The sequence below is a fragment of the Papilio polytes genome, unplaced genomic scaffold, assembly GCF_000836215.1.
Source record: "Papilio polytes unplaced genomic scaffold, Ppol_1.0 DF823691.1, whole genome shotgun sequence".
Taxonomy (NCBI): domain Eukaryota; kingdom Metazoa; phylum Arthropoda; class Insecta; order Lepidoptera; family Papilionidae; genus Papilio; species Papilio polytes.
In genome coordinates this window covers 3,601,064-3,615,631 of record NW_013525513.1, presented here as the reverse complement: position 1 = coordinate 3,615,631, position 14,568 = coordinate 3,601,064, and the positions used below count along the sequence as shown (strand labels likewise).

General features: G+C 31.8%; 1 protein-coding gene across 4 annotated transcripts in view; it reads left to right on the top strand.

Moving 5' to 3' along the window:
* LOC106104132 (neurotrimin-like) overlaps nt 1-14,168 on the top strand; it is a 74,087-nt gene extending 59,919 nt beyond the window's left edge. For 3 of the 4 annotated variants that reach the window (XM_013284086.1, XM_013284084.1, XM_013284083.1), the window contains 10 exons: nt 7,232-7,300; nt 8,341-8,444; nt 8,524-8,731; nt 9,035-9,190; nt 9,980-10,108; nt 10,848-10,985; nt 12,125-12,289; nt 13,062-13,136; nt 13,228-13,311; nt 13,777-14,168. In XM_013284086.1, coding sequence (XP_013139540.1) covers nt 7,232-7,300; nt 8,341-8,444; nt 8,524-8,731; nt 9,035-9,190; nt 9,980-10,108; nt 10,848-10,985; nt 12,125-12,289; nt 13,062-13,136; nt 13,228-13,311; nt 13,777-13,874 — 1,226 coding nt within the window. In that variant the 3' untranslated portion in view covers nt 13,875-14,168. The remainder of the gene's footprint in view (nt 1-7,231; nt 7,301-8,340; nt 8,445-8,523; nt 8,732-9,034; nt 9,191-9,979; nt 10,109-10,847; nt 10,986-12,124; nt 12,290-13,061; nt 13,137-13,227; nt 13,312-13,776) is intronic. The other variant, XM_013284085.1, reaches the window with a different exon arrangement.
* The last annotated feature ends 400 nt before the right edge of the window (nt 14,169-14,568 follow it).

Below are 14,568 nucleotides of genomic sequence, written 5' to 3'. Positions count from 1 at the left end.
ACGAAAAATGTGCAACAATTTCCTTGCGGGAAGCATTGTTAAAGGGAAGCTGTAAATTATTTCCGCCTGGTACTGAGTGTAATACAGAATAAGAGAAATTTGCGAAATCACTTAGAACAAGATTTATACAGAGGGTTGAGATAAGAAGTTCTCGTATTTCTAAAAACATAATTCAGTTAACAAGGGGAAGAATCACAAACAGAACGGACAGGGGTCGCCTCAGTCCGTGACTCATCCGCGGATATCCGCAGGCGTCTCGGGATGCGGAGACAGTTATGGATCACCTCCATTACGGTATTAAATAAAATTGGAATTAATCTTACTTAGTACATATTAACTATATTAATTTGATTAGTTATCCAATCAGGTAAAATATACCGAGATAAAACAACTTTCGTAGCTCTCATAGTATTGGCTTGAGTAAAATATAGCCTTAAACGTAACCGAAACTCATTGTCCTGTAAAAACATATAGTGATTTCTTTCGTTCTCATTGAAACAATAGAGATAGCAATAGATGCATATATCTATTGGTACTACGCTTATAGTTTTCACCAGAAGTAACAAATTCAATAATAAATTAGCAATCAAGTATCAATCGTGTTGTATACAAAACGTCTAATGATTCTAAGAGATTGTAACAAATGTAATGAAACGACAATCAGGACAGTAAAATCCAAGAGCAAATATTTCATACCAGCTTTGGTCCGCGACTCCGTCTGCGTGGAATTAAAGAAAAAACAAAAGCCTGTATGTTCTTCCAGGCAATTTAATGCGAAACATAGAAATACGTTTAGCAGTTTCGGCTACAAACTCTTAACAAACATCCATCCATCCATCTAAACTTTCGCGTTTATAATATTAATAAGATTTCTAACGAAACTTTTTAAATTCCTAATCATTCTACGGAGTTTTTCTTAATTTTTAGTAAAATGGTTATTTTAAGATTATATAAATCCGTCGTGAATTATGTCAAAGAAGGTACTCACAACCCTATGTTTACAAATGTACATATCTAAGTGTAGACCATGTAAACCTTTGGCAAGACTGAATCAGGAAACGAAGCGAACATGAATAAATAATAATCAATATAAGCTGCTTTCTTCTCGCCTACGAGAAATTTTACTTAATACTCATGAAATTTTTCATTTCTATTTTTTTTTACTACTAATGTCTGATCTCTAAAGCGATTATATCAAATATAAGTTATGAAAGATTTGTTTATTTAACATTGTGTGTTAAGGTCAAAGCTTGTAGTCCAAAGATTTTCAAATAAATGACAATGTTTTTAAAAGTATTTGATTATACGGGCTTCATTTTGTAGGTCAACATTTTACGTCGAACTGTTGCTGAATATTATCAAAATGAGATTACCGAATCTCTTGATGTAAAGAGAAAACTGCTTCATGTTTACGCCGCAAAAGCACTACCATTAAGTAAATATAATTTGATGTGTACATAAGCTGATCCTAATGTAATACGATTTTGGTTTTCATACTTCTATGATGTAAGCTATAACGTCCAATTTTATGCCAGAAAAAGTTACTTTATCGTCAATTTTAATCGAATTTTGAGTACCTTGTTCATTTAATTTTCCCTTTACTTAAATACCTATGGTATATGTGATTACAAACACGTAAATTCTTGTTTCAAATAAGGTCAAAAGCCTGATTCTCGTCAAAATCTAATAGAACGTGAGCTACATCAAGGCGCATCGATTGGCAGAACGAATTCGATTGCGTCATCCGCTCCTAAAATTTCGTTCGAGAGAAAATTTTTCCACATTCGTTGCAAATTTTCAACGCAAAATTTTAAGACGAGATGCTTGCGAAGATTTTATTCCGTAAAAATGTCTTAACTATTATATTGACGGGTATAATATTTGGAACTATTTCTTTCCTAGCAGTAAGTAATAATGAAAAACACAACCGAGTCCAGAAGAGATATATCTATTTCAAGCATTATCTTGTCAATCAGAGGAATAAATTCCAAAAGCAATAATACAAATTCAGAAGTTATACAAAAATCATGAATGTTTACATCCAAGTCTCATCGTTTTTATTCATTTCCTGTCAAATGTTTTTCCCGTTATCGTTGGTAAAATGTGAAGACGCAATTTAAATGTAGGTAGTATTAAAATGATTGCCAGTATATCAAAACTTTATAGTATAAATGCAGAAGGATAGATGGATGTTACTTTGTATCTCCAAAAAGGTTTAACTGATCTCGATGAATTTTGGCACAGATGTAGAACGTGATAGTGCAAAAGACCAGGATTATCAACAAACTTTGCTCTTGAATTCCGAGAGGACAAAGTCGCGGGGAAATGTAATACATAATTTGCTCTACTGCTTTTAATGTTCGATTTTTTACTTATAGATTTTCTTTAAAAGTAACATAATAAGTGTTCATTTCGATATTAGATAAGCAACAATGTGAATACTTTGTGAATAACATTGTAGTTCATTTGTATCCTTTAGCTTCAGGATACAATAATTCAAGGCGTCTCGTTTCTCTAGATTATTTTCTTTCTTACAACTACTCGTATCAAAGTGATGACGTTGTATTCACAAGATTAAATTTGCTCGACTTTGTTACATCTTGTAGTAACATTTCAGAAATATTAAGTCCATGTTATTTTATTTCATTGTGTGTGCAAAGAGAACAAAGTTTGACCTACCCTCTTAGCTTTTTTAGTTATATTATTCAATGCTTATCTTATTTAGCATGCGGGATTATTTCGCCACCGAATTACGCGTATAGCGGGCGTTTATTCTTAAAACGCGCGAAAGTTTGTTTTTTATAGAAAATTGTAGTAAATCGCAAACTACTATGTTGAATCTCAAATTTACTAAATACGTATTTTCATATGATCCGAGCTCCAGTAGCAGATTGCAAAAAACGTAAAAATACATTGCTCACATGCCAAGTGTATGGATTTCTTAGTTTATAAAGCTACCTAACTTCTTGTGGTCGACTGTGAATATTTAAATATTATGGTAAATGCTATTTCTTTTGAGTGCAAATACGAAATACCAGTCGTCCAATTCAAATTTCGAATTTGGTTTATCGTGCCAAAGTTTGTTGTGCACTAAATAGGTTTTGGAGATTGGAATTGTTTGAATATAATTTAACAAATCTTACGTCAACTGTATTGTACTGTTAAATAAATTGTTATTATTTCAAGGCACGTACGCTTATATTTGATAGCTTTTGTATGTTTCTTTGTATTCGTCTTCTTGGAAATTTGATTATAGAAAATACCATCACTGGTAATTTTCTAATATGATTTTCGACAGTTCGATTTGTTTCTGTTCATATTGAATGATATTTGTGTGTTACTATACCTTCTTTGTCGTAAAATATGGAAAATAATCTATCATAAATATATATCAAATTGAAGTAAACTTTATAATCTTTGACAGAATGCTAGAAGGTTCGAACCCTAGGTACGAGTAGAAGGTGGTAAAAAAACAAGGCGGTCACTTGATCTTATGTAATCCTGGTACCAATGAAAAAGTCAGACGAATTTTAGATTCTAACGGTTCCTTGACTTCATATAAAATCATGTTCTTCCTCCTAATGGATATATTTGTTGTAGACTTTTCCCTCCATAGTTTTCGGCTTACAATAATAACCTAGGAGGATATGTACGTTATTTTCTAAGACGATTATCTATCCTTCTGACTAGGTTAATACGGTAATAAACGTTAGCTAAGTAAACGCTTAGTCGTCTATCTACAGTACTCTTAAGGAATCTTGTTTTTATTAACCTTGTTTATAGTAATTTCCAAAACTTTTATTAATTACTTAGTTCTATTATGTTATTAAAATAGTATGTATTTACTAATTTTCTCGCTTACATGGAACAGAAATACATTCGTTAATTTGATTTAAGGTTCATGAAACTTTTTTAATAAATTAAAGTGTCATTTTGCGAAAATTATTAAAGTTGAATGTTTAGAAACTGTTCTAATTACGAATTATTTCCATCAACAGATTGTATGTAGAGTTAAACGCGTATTTTCGACATAGCGTATCAAAGGGTTAATTATAAGCACAGTTACGTTAACAAATGCTTCTTTTATAACGAATTTTAATTAACATTTACCGTAATAAAAATATACCATTTATTTTTTATGAACTTCTAATTATTTAATTGATTTATTCTTGTTCATAAAAAATTACAAGGATAATTATAAGTATGTAACGAACAAAGTATCTGTAAAGATGAATTGTTTTCTACTTGTTACAATTCCAAAATATTGTATGTTTTTTCAAACAACAAAGCAAATCGATTACCGTTGAATTATGCTGGCTGCCAATCCTCTTAATGCCAAGTTGGCCATTGAACTAAAAGCGATGTTTGCTTTCTCAATGACCCTATGTCAACGAGGCTTGAGGGGTAGTTAGCTCCCGACCCACCCAGTGCCTATAGTTACGAAGCTATAACATTGTACCCTGTAGAATCATAATTAGTATCCTTGATTTTATTTAATAAGTTCCTATTTCGTGTTCTTACCCTCTTTTACATTTAAAAATACGAACTTCATAAATTACAAAACCGAATTTAGGTATCGTAAAATAATTAAAATCAATTACGAATCACCTCCCTAGTCAAAATATATTCTATCGTTTATCACAAACAATCACAATGTAATCGATATACAAATATACCAATACAAGTAGTACACCTGTACTGGTTTATTTGTAGTATTATACTTTAACAGTGGTAGAGCCCGCTTTAACATCTTACCACGAACAGGCCGGCACGCCCGGTGTAATACCACGACCACACAGAAGACAGGCGTGAAATGGAACCAACTCCGTGTTTCGTCTGATGAGTGTGGTGCCGGAGGCCTAATTTTAGTCCCTTTCTCTTTACCACCCTTTTCTTATAAAAAGAGGATGGGAAGAAGAAGTGGATTTGACGGTGGAGGATATGCATAGAAAGGGGAAATATTCTCTTTATGTGCGTCTCCTCCTCCGTCGGATAAGGGTAGGCAAGGCATCTGCAATTGCGATTGTCTACGGGCAGCGGTTGTTTCGCCATTTTGGCGGATTGAGGTGGCCGCTTGCTTGTTTTCCACCTTATGTTATAAAAAAAAACCTGCAAAAATAGCAACCTTGTAATTCAGGCAACAGTACTTAGCCAGGTATAGAAGTCAAGCCAGACAATACTGGTAATAATTAACTAATCTCGTGCCACAGGAGTGTACATGTCAGTCGCCTGTGATACATAAACCGCCGGCCAGTCGGTCTATTTTGTGACTTAACCAAATACGTTCACGTAAACCTCATTTAAAATCTGAATTGGCGTACAGACACAGCGGTAAAATTCGATAAAAATAATTCCATTGTTATTCCGGCTTGGTTAACTACTTTATTGCTTGCGCAAACATCAATAATTTAATCTAGTGTCACAGTAAAAACTACTAGTTACGCTTTTAAAATTACAAAACTAGTTAAGTAAAAAAGTGAACAAATGAATTTTGTAGGGTAATAAAAGGAGGTAATCAAAAAGTACAATTGAAGATGTAATTATCTACTTTTGTAACAATAAGTACAATAAATCGATAACTGTTTTATTTTCTTTTTTTTTTCTAGTTTAAATAAACTATATGGTCTGCTATTTTAAACTTTAATCATTAAAGAACCCCTTTCTTGAGAAGCATTAATTGACTCCGTCGTCCCCTCAGTACATTACAAGTATGGGTTTGTGCTGAGTCGAGCAGTATAATAATATGCAGTAACGACTCCTGTTGACAGCCCCTCTTCGCGGCTACGACAGAATTGTTCCATTATCGGCGGAATGATGAATAGAAAATCTAGTGTACGCTCCATGGATGCGGTTATTGTGCCGAATTAAAAACGTTTCGTGACTTGAAGCCTATTGTTTGTAAATGAACATTTTTTTACAATTTTTACCTTATTATTTATTGTGAAAATTAGGCTGCATAATGTGATGTAAGCTTCGATTGTTTACGTGTTAATTTGTTGTTTTTTTAATATCACCATTCCAATTCAATAATAGAAAGTTCAATTCGTTGCTAAGGGTAGTTCAAAGTGTAGTATACACAATTAGGGGGGACCTACTTTGAGTTTTAATAAAAATGAAAAATCATACACTACGTAAAATGGTGTAATTGAAACGATATAATCGAAAAATGACAAACTTTTTATCTTCTATAATTTTTTATTAAATTTTCATAACTATGTAGTTGGAAAAGTTTGGAAAATTTCAAATTATCGTACCATAGTGATAATTTGGAAAGAAAGTTTCAAGGAAGTTCCTTCTACATCCGTAGTTCGTCGCCGATGATAATTGGATCATTAATTATAGCACTTAACTAAAACCATTACAGGGGGAGGTATTTGAAAGTAGAAGGTTGGTAGAAACAGGATAGTCTAATAATAACTTTAAATTGTATCTTTATTTAACAGAATCTGATAATTTTCTCACATGTTAGAAGCAAATAAATTTAGACTCACTATTTCTATTATTAATCGTTTGACATTAAAACAGATATTAATTTAGATAACTTATTAAAATTAAAAAATTAGATGATAATATGTCTCCAATTTTAATATGAAACTTATTTTTATATCTTATCTGGAATGTTGGAGACATGAAAATTATATGGGAATTGAATCGTTGTTAGCCAGACGAATGGCGCTTTACTAAAAGAATATAAAATGCATCAAATACAAAATTTACTATTACGTTTGATATAAAACTTCACATCGATTTCGTCGTCTTGTGGTCGACAATTATACAATAGAAACTTTTAACAACGTTGTAAAGTTTTATATGTCATAATTGCATAGAACTACCGAGAGTTGAACGAACTAATTTGTACAACTTAATTTTTATGATTCACCAACTAGTTCACGTTGTAAAAGTCATCGTTAACGCAGCAGTAAATTACGATATTTTAAGGGTTTCAAATGTTTTTTTAAAGATTAATGACTTGTTTGTTTTCATTTTATATATCAAATCATACTTCATACTAATGTTATAAATGTGAAAGTTGGATGGATGGATGTTTGTTATAGTTTGTAGCCTAAACGAAAAATTAGCAAATTCTTATTTGACATATTTTTAATTTATGACAGAATTATAAGGTTTTAGCTTTAATAAGCCGGAGAAGTATTTTAAGACAGTTAATTTCTAAATTGACAATTACTCCGTGTTAACGAGAATGCCAGTCAAATTATATTTCAATTCACAGGTCGAGAATTCCCCAATGGACAAAACGGTGGAATGGTTGTATCTGTAGAACCTATAGAAGTACCAAATGGTAAGTGCTATTCATACATTTCGATATTCACACTTTCCTGTCTGTTTTCTGCGAATCGAAGAATGTTTAATGCCCGTATTCAGCGAGTTCTTCGTATTTTACTGATACAATCCGCTCATTCAGTAATAAAAGTTTTTGCGGCCAATAATATGTACAAATAGTTCTAAGGAATTCATAATGTTACGCTAACTCTTTTAAATTAAACTTTTAATACTTTCATATATTTTGTCTCTTTACTTTTATACTAAGTTAAGATATGTCACGTTTTAATATCGTAGTGTTTGATGGAGAAGTCTTTTTCCTTTATGTTCGAGATATTTGTAAATTGACAAGTATTAAATTAATTTACGACCTCCATAGAGAATGAAAAAAACTATAATTATGCCTTAAATGCTATTGTAAGCTACTGCTTGGCTCCGAAGACACGTAAAGTAAAGTTTTAACTACACCTTTGTAATTATGAGACTATACTTGCGTACCACTCTGCTAGTAATTTGAAACTAGGCTATAATTATTATCTATTAAACGTGATACTGTGGTTTAACTTTAGTTAGTACTAACTAGATGTAGGTCAAATTATTTTTTTTTATCATGAACAAATGTTTGTTGTACCAAGTGATGATTGCAGACTGTTTAAAATGCAAACCTAATGTCAAATGGTCAATATACACAGTAAAGTTAAAATTTTATTTATTAACTTTGAAGAAGTAAATAAATTTCAAGTAACAAATGAATGTACAATAAAGGTGAAACCACTAAGTTATATAAAACAGTGAATTTACTGGAGTTATTTTAGCGTTGGTTGTTGATACATTATTTTACCGGTGAAAGAGTGATACGGCGACAAACCGCTATTTGTCGTTGGCGGGTCCGACATAAATCACGCACCCCTCGGGCCGGCGTCGGCAAACGACGCGGCACCGACACACCAACGTTTCTCCTCTAACCCATCAACTTATTCCATAAAAAAAATTATTGTTAGTAAACATGTTTTGTTCAAGACAAATGCAGACAGTGAAGTCATGAACGTTTTATTGCAGAGTCAATGTACCCAAGGTTTACGGAGCCAATACCAAATGTTACTGTCCGAGTTGGACGAGATGCACTGCTAGCATGCGTCGTCGATAACTTAAGAGGATTTAAGGTTTATATTAATATTAAAAGTAAAATTATTAAATTAATGAATTAAGTATTTTATTAATATAAAATTTTATTTTACCAAGGTCGCCTGGGTAAGAATGGACACGCAAACAATCTTAAGTATTCATCACAATATAATAACACAGAATCCAAGAATAAGTCTATCGTACAATGACCACCGATCTTGGTACTTGCATATTAAAAATGTGCAAGAAGTGGATCGTGGATGGTATATGTGCCAGGTCAACACCGATCCTATGCGTTCTAGGAAAGGCTATTTGCATGTTGTGGGTAAGTATTTTTCGCACTTAACGTAATTTTTTTTTTCTTAATAAGGAGGCATCACGTTTTAATTTGTCTATTGCATTGTTGTTATTTAGATTAAATAAAAGATTATCAAATAAATTTGCTATCGTAAGTCAAAATAATAGTATTTTTCTTACTTGATTTTACGTAAAAACTTGAAATGAGTATTCCCATTGCTGCAATGAAAAGAATATATTAGGCGCGTCGTGTTATGAAAAGGCAATACTTTGGATTTAGCTGACTTCGGTTCTATCGTTGAGTAAATATACATTGCTGTCTTATTTGCAGTGCCTCCTTCAATCATCGATAATATGACGTCAGTGGATACGGTGGTACGTGAAGGTAGCGATGTAACGTTGGTGTGCCGGGCATCGGGGTATCCTGATCCATATGTTATGTGGAGGCGTGAAGATGGACAAGATTTTAATTATAACGGGGAATCAGGTAAGATTAGAAAGAAGTACAAGTTAAATTATTCCTAACTGTATATACAGCGTGGTAAGAAAAAGTTACAATACAATCCTGTGAAGGCCACATATATTTGTGACTGTCTTTTTTTCGTCGAAAGCTATTTGTGTATGTGGCTTTTATTTTTTTCTTTTATGATTATTTCAATACGGCCTATCCTCTTTGACATAAATAAGGCTTCTACAAACTTTTATGAGTAAAGTGCATAGCGTTCTGTATGTATACTTACTGACTTAACGATCGGCCTGCTGAGTGGAGTTGCTGCCAAACCGCGGCCGGATATATTTTGAAGCGGCATTCCACCTCATTTGGCGGCAGCTCTGCTCTCCGTATCGCGTACTGCGCTTGGCTCTCCTATTGGATTGTGTAATCACGAAAAGAGGTACTTAAGATCGATTGCTACTGGAGTCCTCATTCGCAAGCATCGCAACGAATTGAATGGCCAGGACAACGTTGTATTCCCTGTACGCTTACTTTGATATGAGTACTCTTAACTTACATTTCCTAGATATCTATCTTTAGGTTTGAATTTTAAAACATTATTAACTTTTGAATTTTCTTTACCTGTGAGCAGTTTTGTGTCATAATTACAATCTAAAATCATATGCATGGAATATTAAAGAAGTTTTATTTTTTGTTTACATTTTGGCTCTACAGTCTTGAGACGACTCCTCATGAAAGGACTATCCAACTTTCGCGAAGTAACAATTTTTAAAACAAATTTATACTTTGATTAACTTCTAACTTCTTGTCACATTTTGTCAGTTGCGGCTGTAGATGGGGAGACGCTGACTATAACAAAGGTCTCCCGTCTTCACATGGGGGCGTACCTCTGTATAGCGTCTAACGAAGTGCCGCCATCTATTAGCAAGCGTATCATGCTTATGGTTCAATGTGAGTATTATCTTAGATTAACCTACTCCTAAGTAATCCTTCAAAATTAACACGTACTAGACTACTATAATATTAATAATAGCGTTGAAGATATTGCTGAGTATATAATAAGACGTAATAAACAAGGTTTATTATGAAACATGTTAATTGTAATTTATGGCATATACTATTAATAAGAGCTTATCATTGACCTTTCGACTGTAGATAATTCTGAATTAAATATGAATACAATATACGTGAATGTGTTAAGAAAATACCTATAAATAACACAGTATAATGTCAATGCGTAGTGTCCCATACTTAGAGTAGAGATTTTACAAACTGATTGTACTTTCCACAACACGATAACAACTGCCTACGTTTGTTTCCACTCGAATGAAGTCGCTACGCTTTGTAAGATCATATTGTATTATATTACTTGAAAAAGAAATCTTTGTAATTCTATGAATAGAGGCAACAATGAAGTGAAAGCTTTTCATTCCTAAGTCTTCTTTTTGTTCCTGTTTTAAAGTAAACAATTTAATGTTATCTAAATATGCGATGATGAAAATATTATCTAGAAAAGTAGTAAAGTTATTTTACTATAATATAGTAATTGTTATTTAAAAGTAAGCCTAAAATCTGTATTGAGGTTATCAAATAGAAGGATTTCTTTCAACGTGTGTATTGACAGAGGTACATGTTATAACTATTTTCAACTGTAAGTTGTTTAAAATAGCTTATACATGTCTATTATCAGTCCCACCAATGCTGTCGATTCCCAATCAATTGGAGGGCGCGTACATCGGACAAGACGTGACACTGGAGTGCCACACGGAGGCCTACCCCTCCTCCATTAATTATTGGACCACCGACCGCGGCGACATGATAATATCCGGTGAGAATATTGCCATATGCTATATCTACATATATTCGTATATTGACATTGTACACATGTGATACAAATTACTAACTTTAAACGGTATTCATGTATCAAATATCGATTCACCAGACATTTTCATGAAAAAGTTGACCACGTTATCATTAATTATTTTGTTAAGATGTTACACAATTTACGATTACGTGCTACACTTAGAGTTCAGTAATGGTCTTTTAAACAGTAGCTTAGTGTAAATTTTACAGCATTAAACGATTTTTTTAGTAATTAAATAACGACAGTAAATGCTGCAATTATATAGAGAAGAAAAACATCATGTTAACATTATAACTGCGAAAGTTTAGATAGATGGATGTTTGTTAGAGTTGGTAGCCTTTGCGGCTGAACGGATCTGAATGAAATTTGGCATAGATGTAGAACATAATCTGGAAGAACACATAGGGTGCTTACTTTTTTATTTTAATTAAAATAAAACGCCTTTAGAATCATCAGATAGTAGAGAATCCAAAATTAAATAACAGAATTAGTTAGATTAACTATATTTAGCATTAAAATAATGATAACCGCTATAAATACAGTTCACGTTACTTAATCGTAGTTCATAAAGCTGTCATACTTAAAAATAAATCCGATGTTATGGTATTATTGAACACAAATACATTTATCATGTTCGGTAAAATAACATGTGCGCCCTGTCTTGTAGCATCGTACGATTCTATCATTGATTTATGACTTGATAATGAAAATAGTTTCGAAGCAAAGCGAGGGAGCAGCACAGACTACGTAGTCTACGAGCACGTACAATGTGTGTGACTACTCAAGTGGAAAGAGAACATTTTAAAATTGAATACCTATTCTACTTTCAGCGACTGAAGTAAACGAGATTGCTAAATAACTCGAATGCCTCAAGTTTCCAGTTGATTATATTACTATCTTGAATCCAGCTAATTTGGAATTCCAAAGTCAAAATAAGATTCCTTTTTTAATTAGTGTTTACTGTTTTTTTCTTACTTTTTTGATCAAAATTTGAACAGTCGGTAAATATCGATCTTGCTTTCTTAAATCTTTAAATTATAATTAAAAATATTTTATTGAACTGTATGTGGGCTGACAATCATACAGGTTTTATATTTAAGTAGAAATGGAAATTGTAGGTGGCAAGTACGAAGCGTTCCCGGTGGACAGCGGGTATAACAAGTTTATGATGCTCAAGATAAGAAATATTACCAAAGAGGACTTCGGCTTCTACAAGTGTATCGCTAAGAACTCCCTAGGTGAAACTGATGGCATTATTAAACTGGACGGTACGTTTCTTCATTACTCATTTATTTTTCTACATTTTTATGGCACAAGGAAACAAATGATATGAGATATGAAATAGCTAAATTTGTGTAGTAATCGCTATCTAAAAACATAAAAAAAAAACTAATTAAGAGTGGTTTGTCTCGTGTATAATTGTCAGGTGATGGCATTATCACTATTATCACATATGGCACTAGTTTCTGATTCATCTTCAAAGCGAGTTTAAACAATTTCATTCGCAATAAATTGAAAGGTGAAAGATCCTATCATATAGAGGATATTTCTTTTAATGAAAATATATTTAATATCTTGTCTATAATCTTGCTAATTAATTATATAGTAATTCTTTGCGATATAAACGCCAGTAGTAATCCAAACATGATATGATGTGTAAAATCTATTAATAAATTACTTTCTTTAGCTCACTAAAGTCCGGCATTATAAATTATAATGTTTGTTTATGTTCTGTTTTAGATCGTGACTCACAGAACTCTCTTAGTAATTTTATATAGTTGCAGCACACTTTTAAAATCCTGTTGCGAAACTGTAAATTTATTGTTTCAATTACTTATAGAATTAATATTATGGTTCATACGCGTTATTTTAGTCTAAATTAATCTCCTAAGGCAATATTTGTCTTAACAATAATTTTTTTTAACCAAATCAGCGTTTTTTTCATTTAACATTAAGAGAATTATTTAATAATAAAAGATAATTTAGCTTATAAACCCATTGTTATAATAGTTTGAAGTAGTAAATAGCATTATTTCACAGAAATACCGGCCCCGCCTTCAGCTTTCACGACCACTCAAAAATCTATCTTGGATAATCAGACTATAAGGAAAAAAGGTTAGTTATATTACTAAAAAATTGTTAACAATTTAAAAGTAAAACAATTTCAAATTAACTGTAATTAATAAGTTTGTAATTTATTAAACAGGTCAGCTGGCAAATATACAAAACAACGACGCGATCACATCGAATTTTCAGGGCGAAGCTTACGGTGAACAAATAAGAGATTTTGGTAGCGTATCATTTAATCGATAAATTAACAAATCGTATAATCGAGTTATTTTGTATTGCTTTACTTTTAATAATGCATGTACGAAATATAAGCTTTAAAGGCTAACTGTCCCTTTAATGTTTCAAATTTTACTTAATTAAAATAAAAAAAAATTAACATCGGTATAGCTTAGAATTATGTTAATTTTACGTCATAATCTTAGAATCGATCTTGCTTTACATCGCATGAACTATCTTTAAATTTGTATAATCTTACTAATATTATAAATACGAAAGTTTAGATGGATGGATGTTTGTTAGAGTTTGTAACCTAAACGGCTGAACGGATTTCTTTGAAATTTGGTATAGACGTAGAGGATAGCCTGGAAGAACATATAGGCTACTCACTTTTGCATTTTTAATTCCACGCGGACGGAGTCGCGGGCGAGGGCTAGTTATTTCAATAAATGTTTTGATATCTTTTCAGATTTCGATGAAGAAAACTCAGCATGTACAGCGAAGATAGACAGAGTTTTATTTATTTTATTAGTTTTGTATGTAACAACGGTGGTCTATCATTGTTGATGATTTAGGTTGCATCACTATATGTTAAAAAATAGCTGTTCAATTATTATTTATTTTTAATAATTTCCAACAGCTGATCCGACAATAATAGTACTTTCAACCATTCCAGTCCAGTGATCGTATTCTACGCTGATTCGACCACTGTACTGGAATAATTTAAACTGGGTAAACAAGTGCGATTTCATAATTGATATGAAAACAGAATATTTTAATTACGATTGAATTAAATAAACCGCATATTATCATTATTTAATTATTTTGTAACGCGATCAAATCATCATCATGTTATTTGATACTAATTTACTTATCAATATTACTGTTTGTAAAAAGGTTTCCATTTATTTTCACAGTTAAATTCAGTTCCATAATTTTGCAAATCATTAATATGCAATTGTTACTTGGTGTTTTATTTTAATAAACAATTTTGTAAGCTTTACTTCAAATTTTATGAAAATTAATAACTATACTAATATCGATTTTAATGCTAAATCTTTTTTACTTTGTACAGCTATTATTTTGTAATAATAAGAATATTTAGATAAACTTGAAGTAATAGTATTAATTACAATATTAACATGATGAAAATTAAATACCTTCATGAATTTTTACGATTCAGCAATTTTGCTATTTTTTTTTTGTATCGTAGTGAAATATTGAAGTTTATGTCGAATGAAAATAACCTATGTTGCCATTA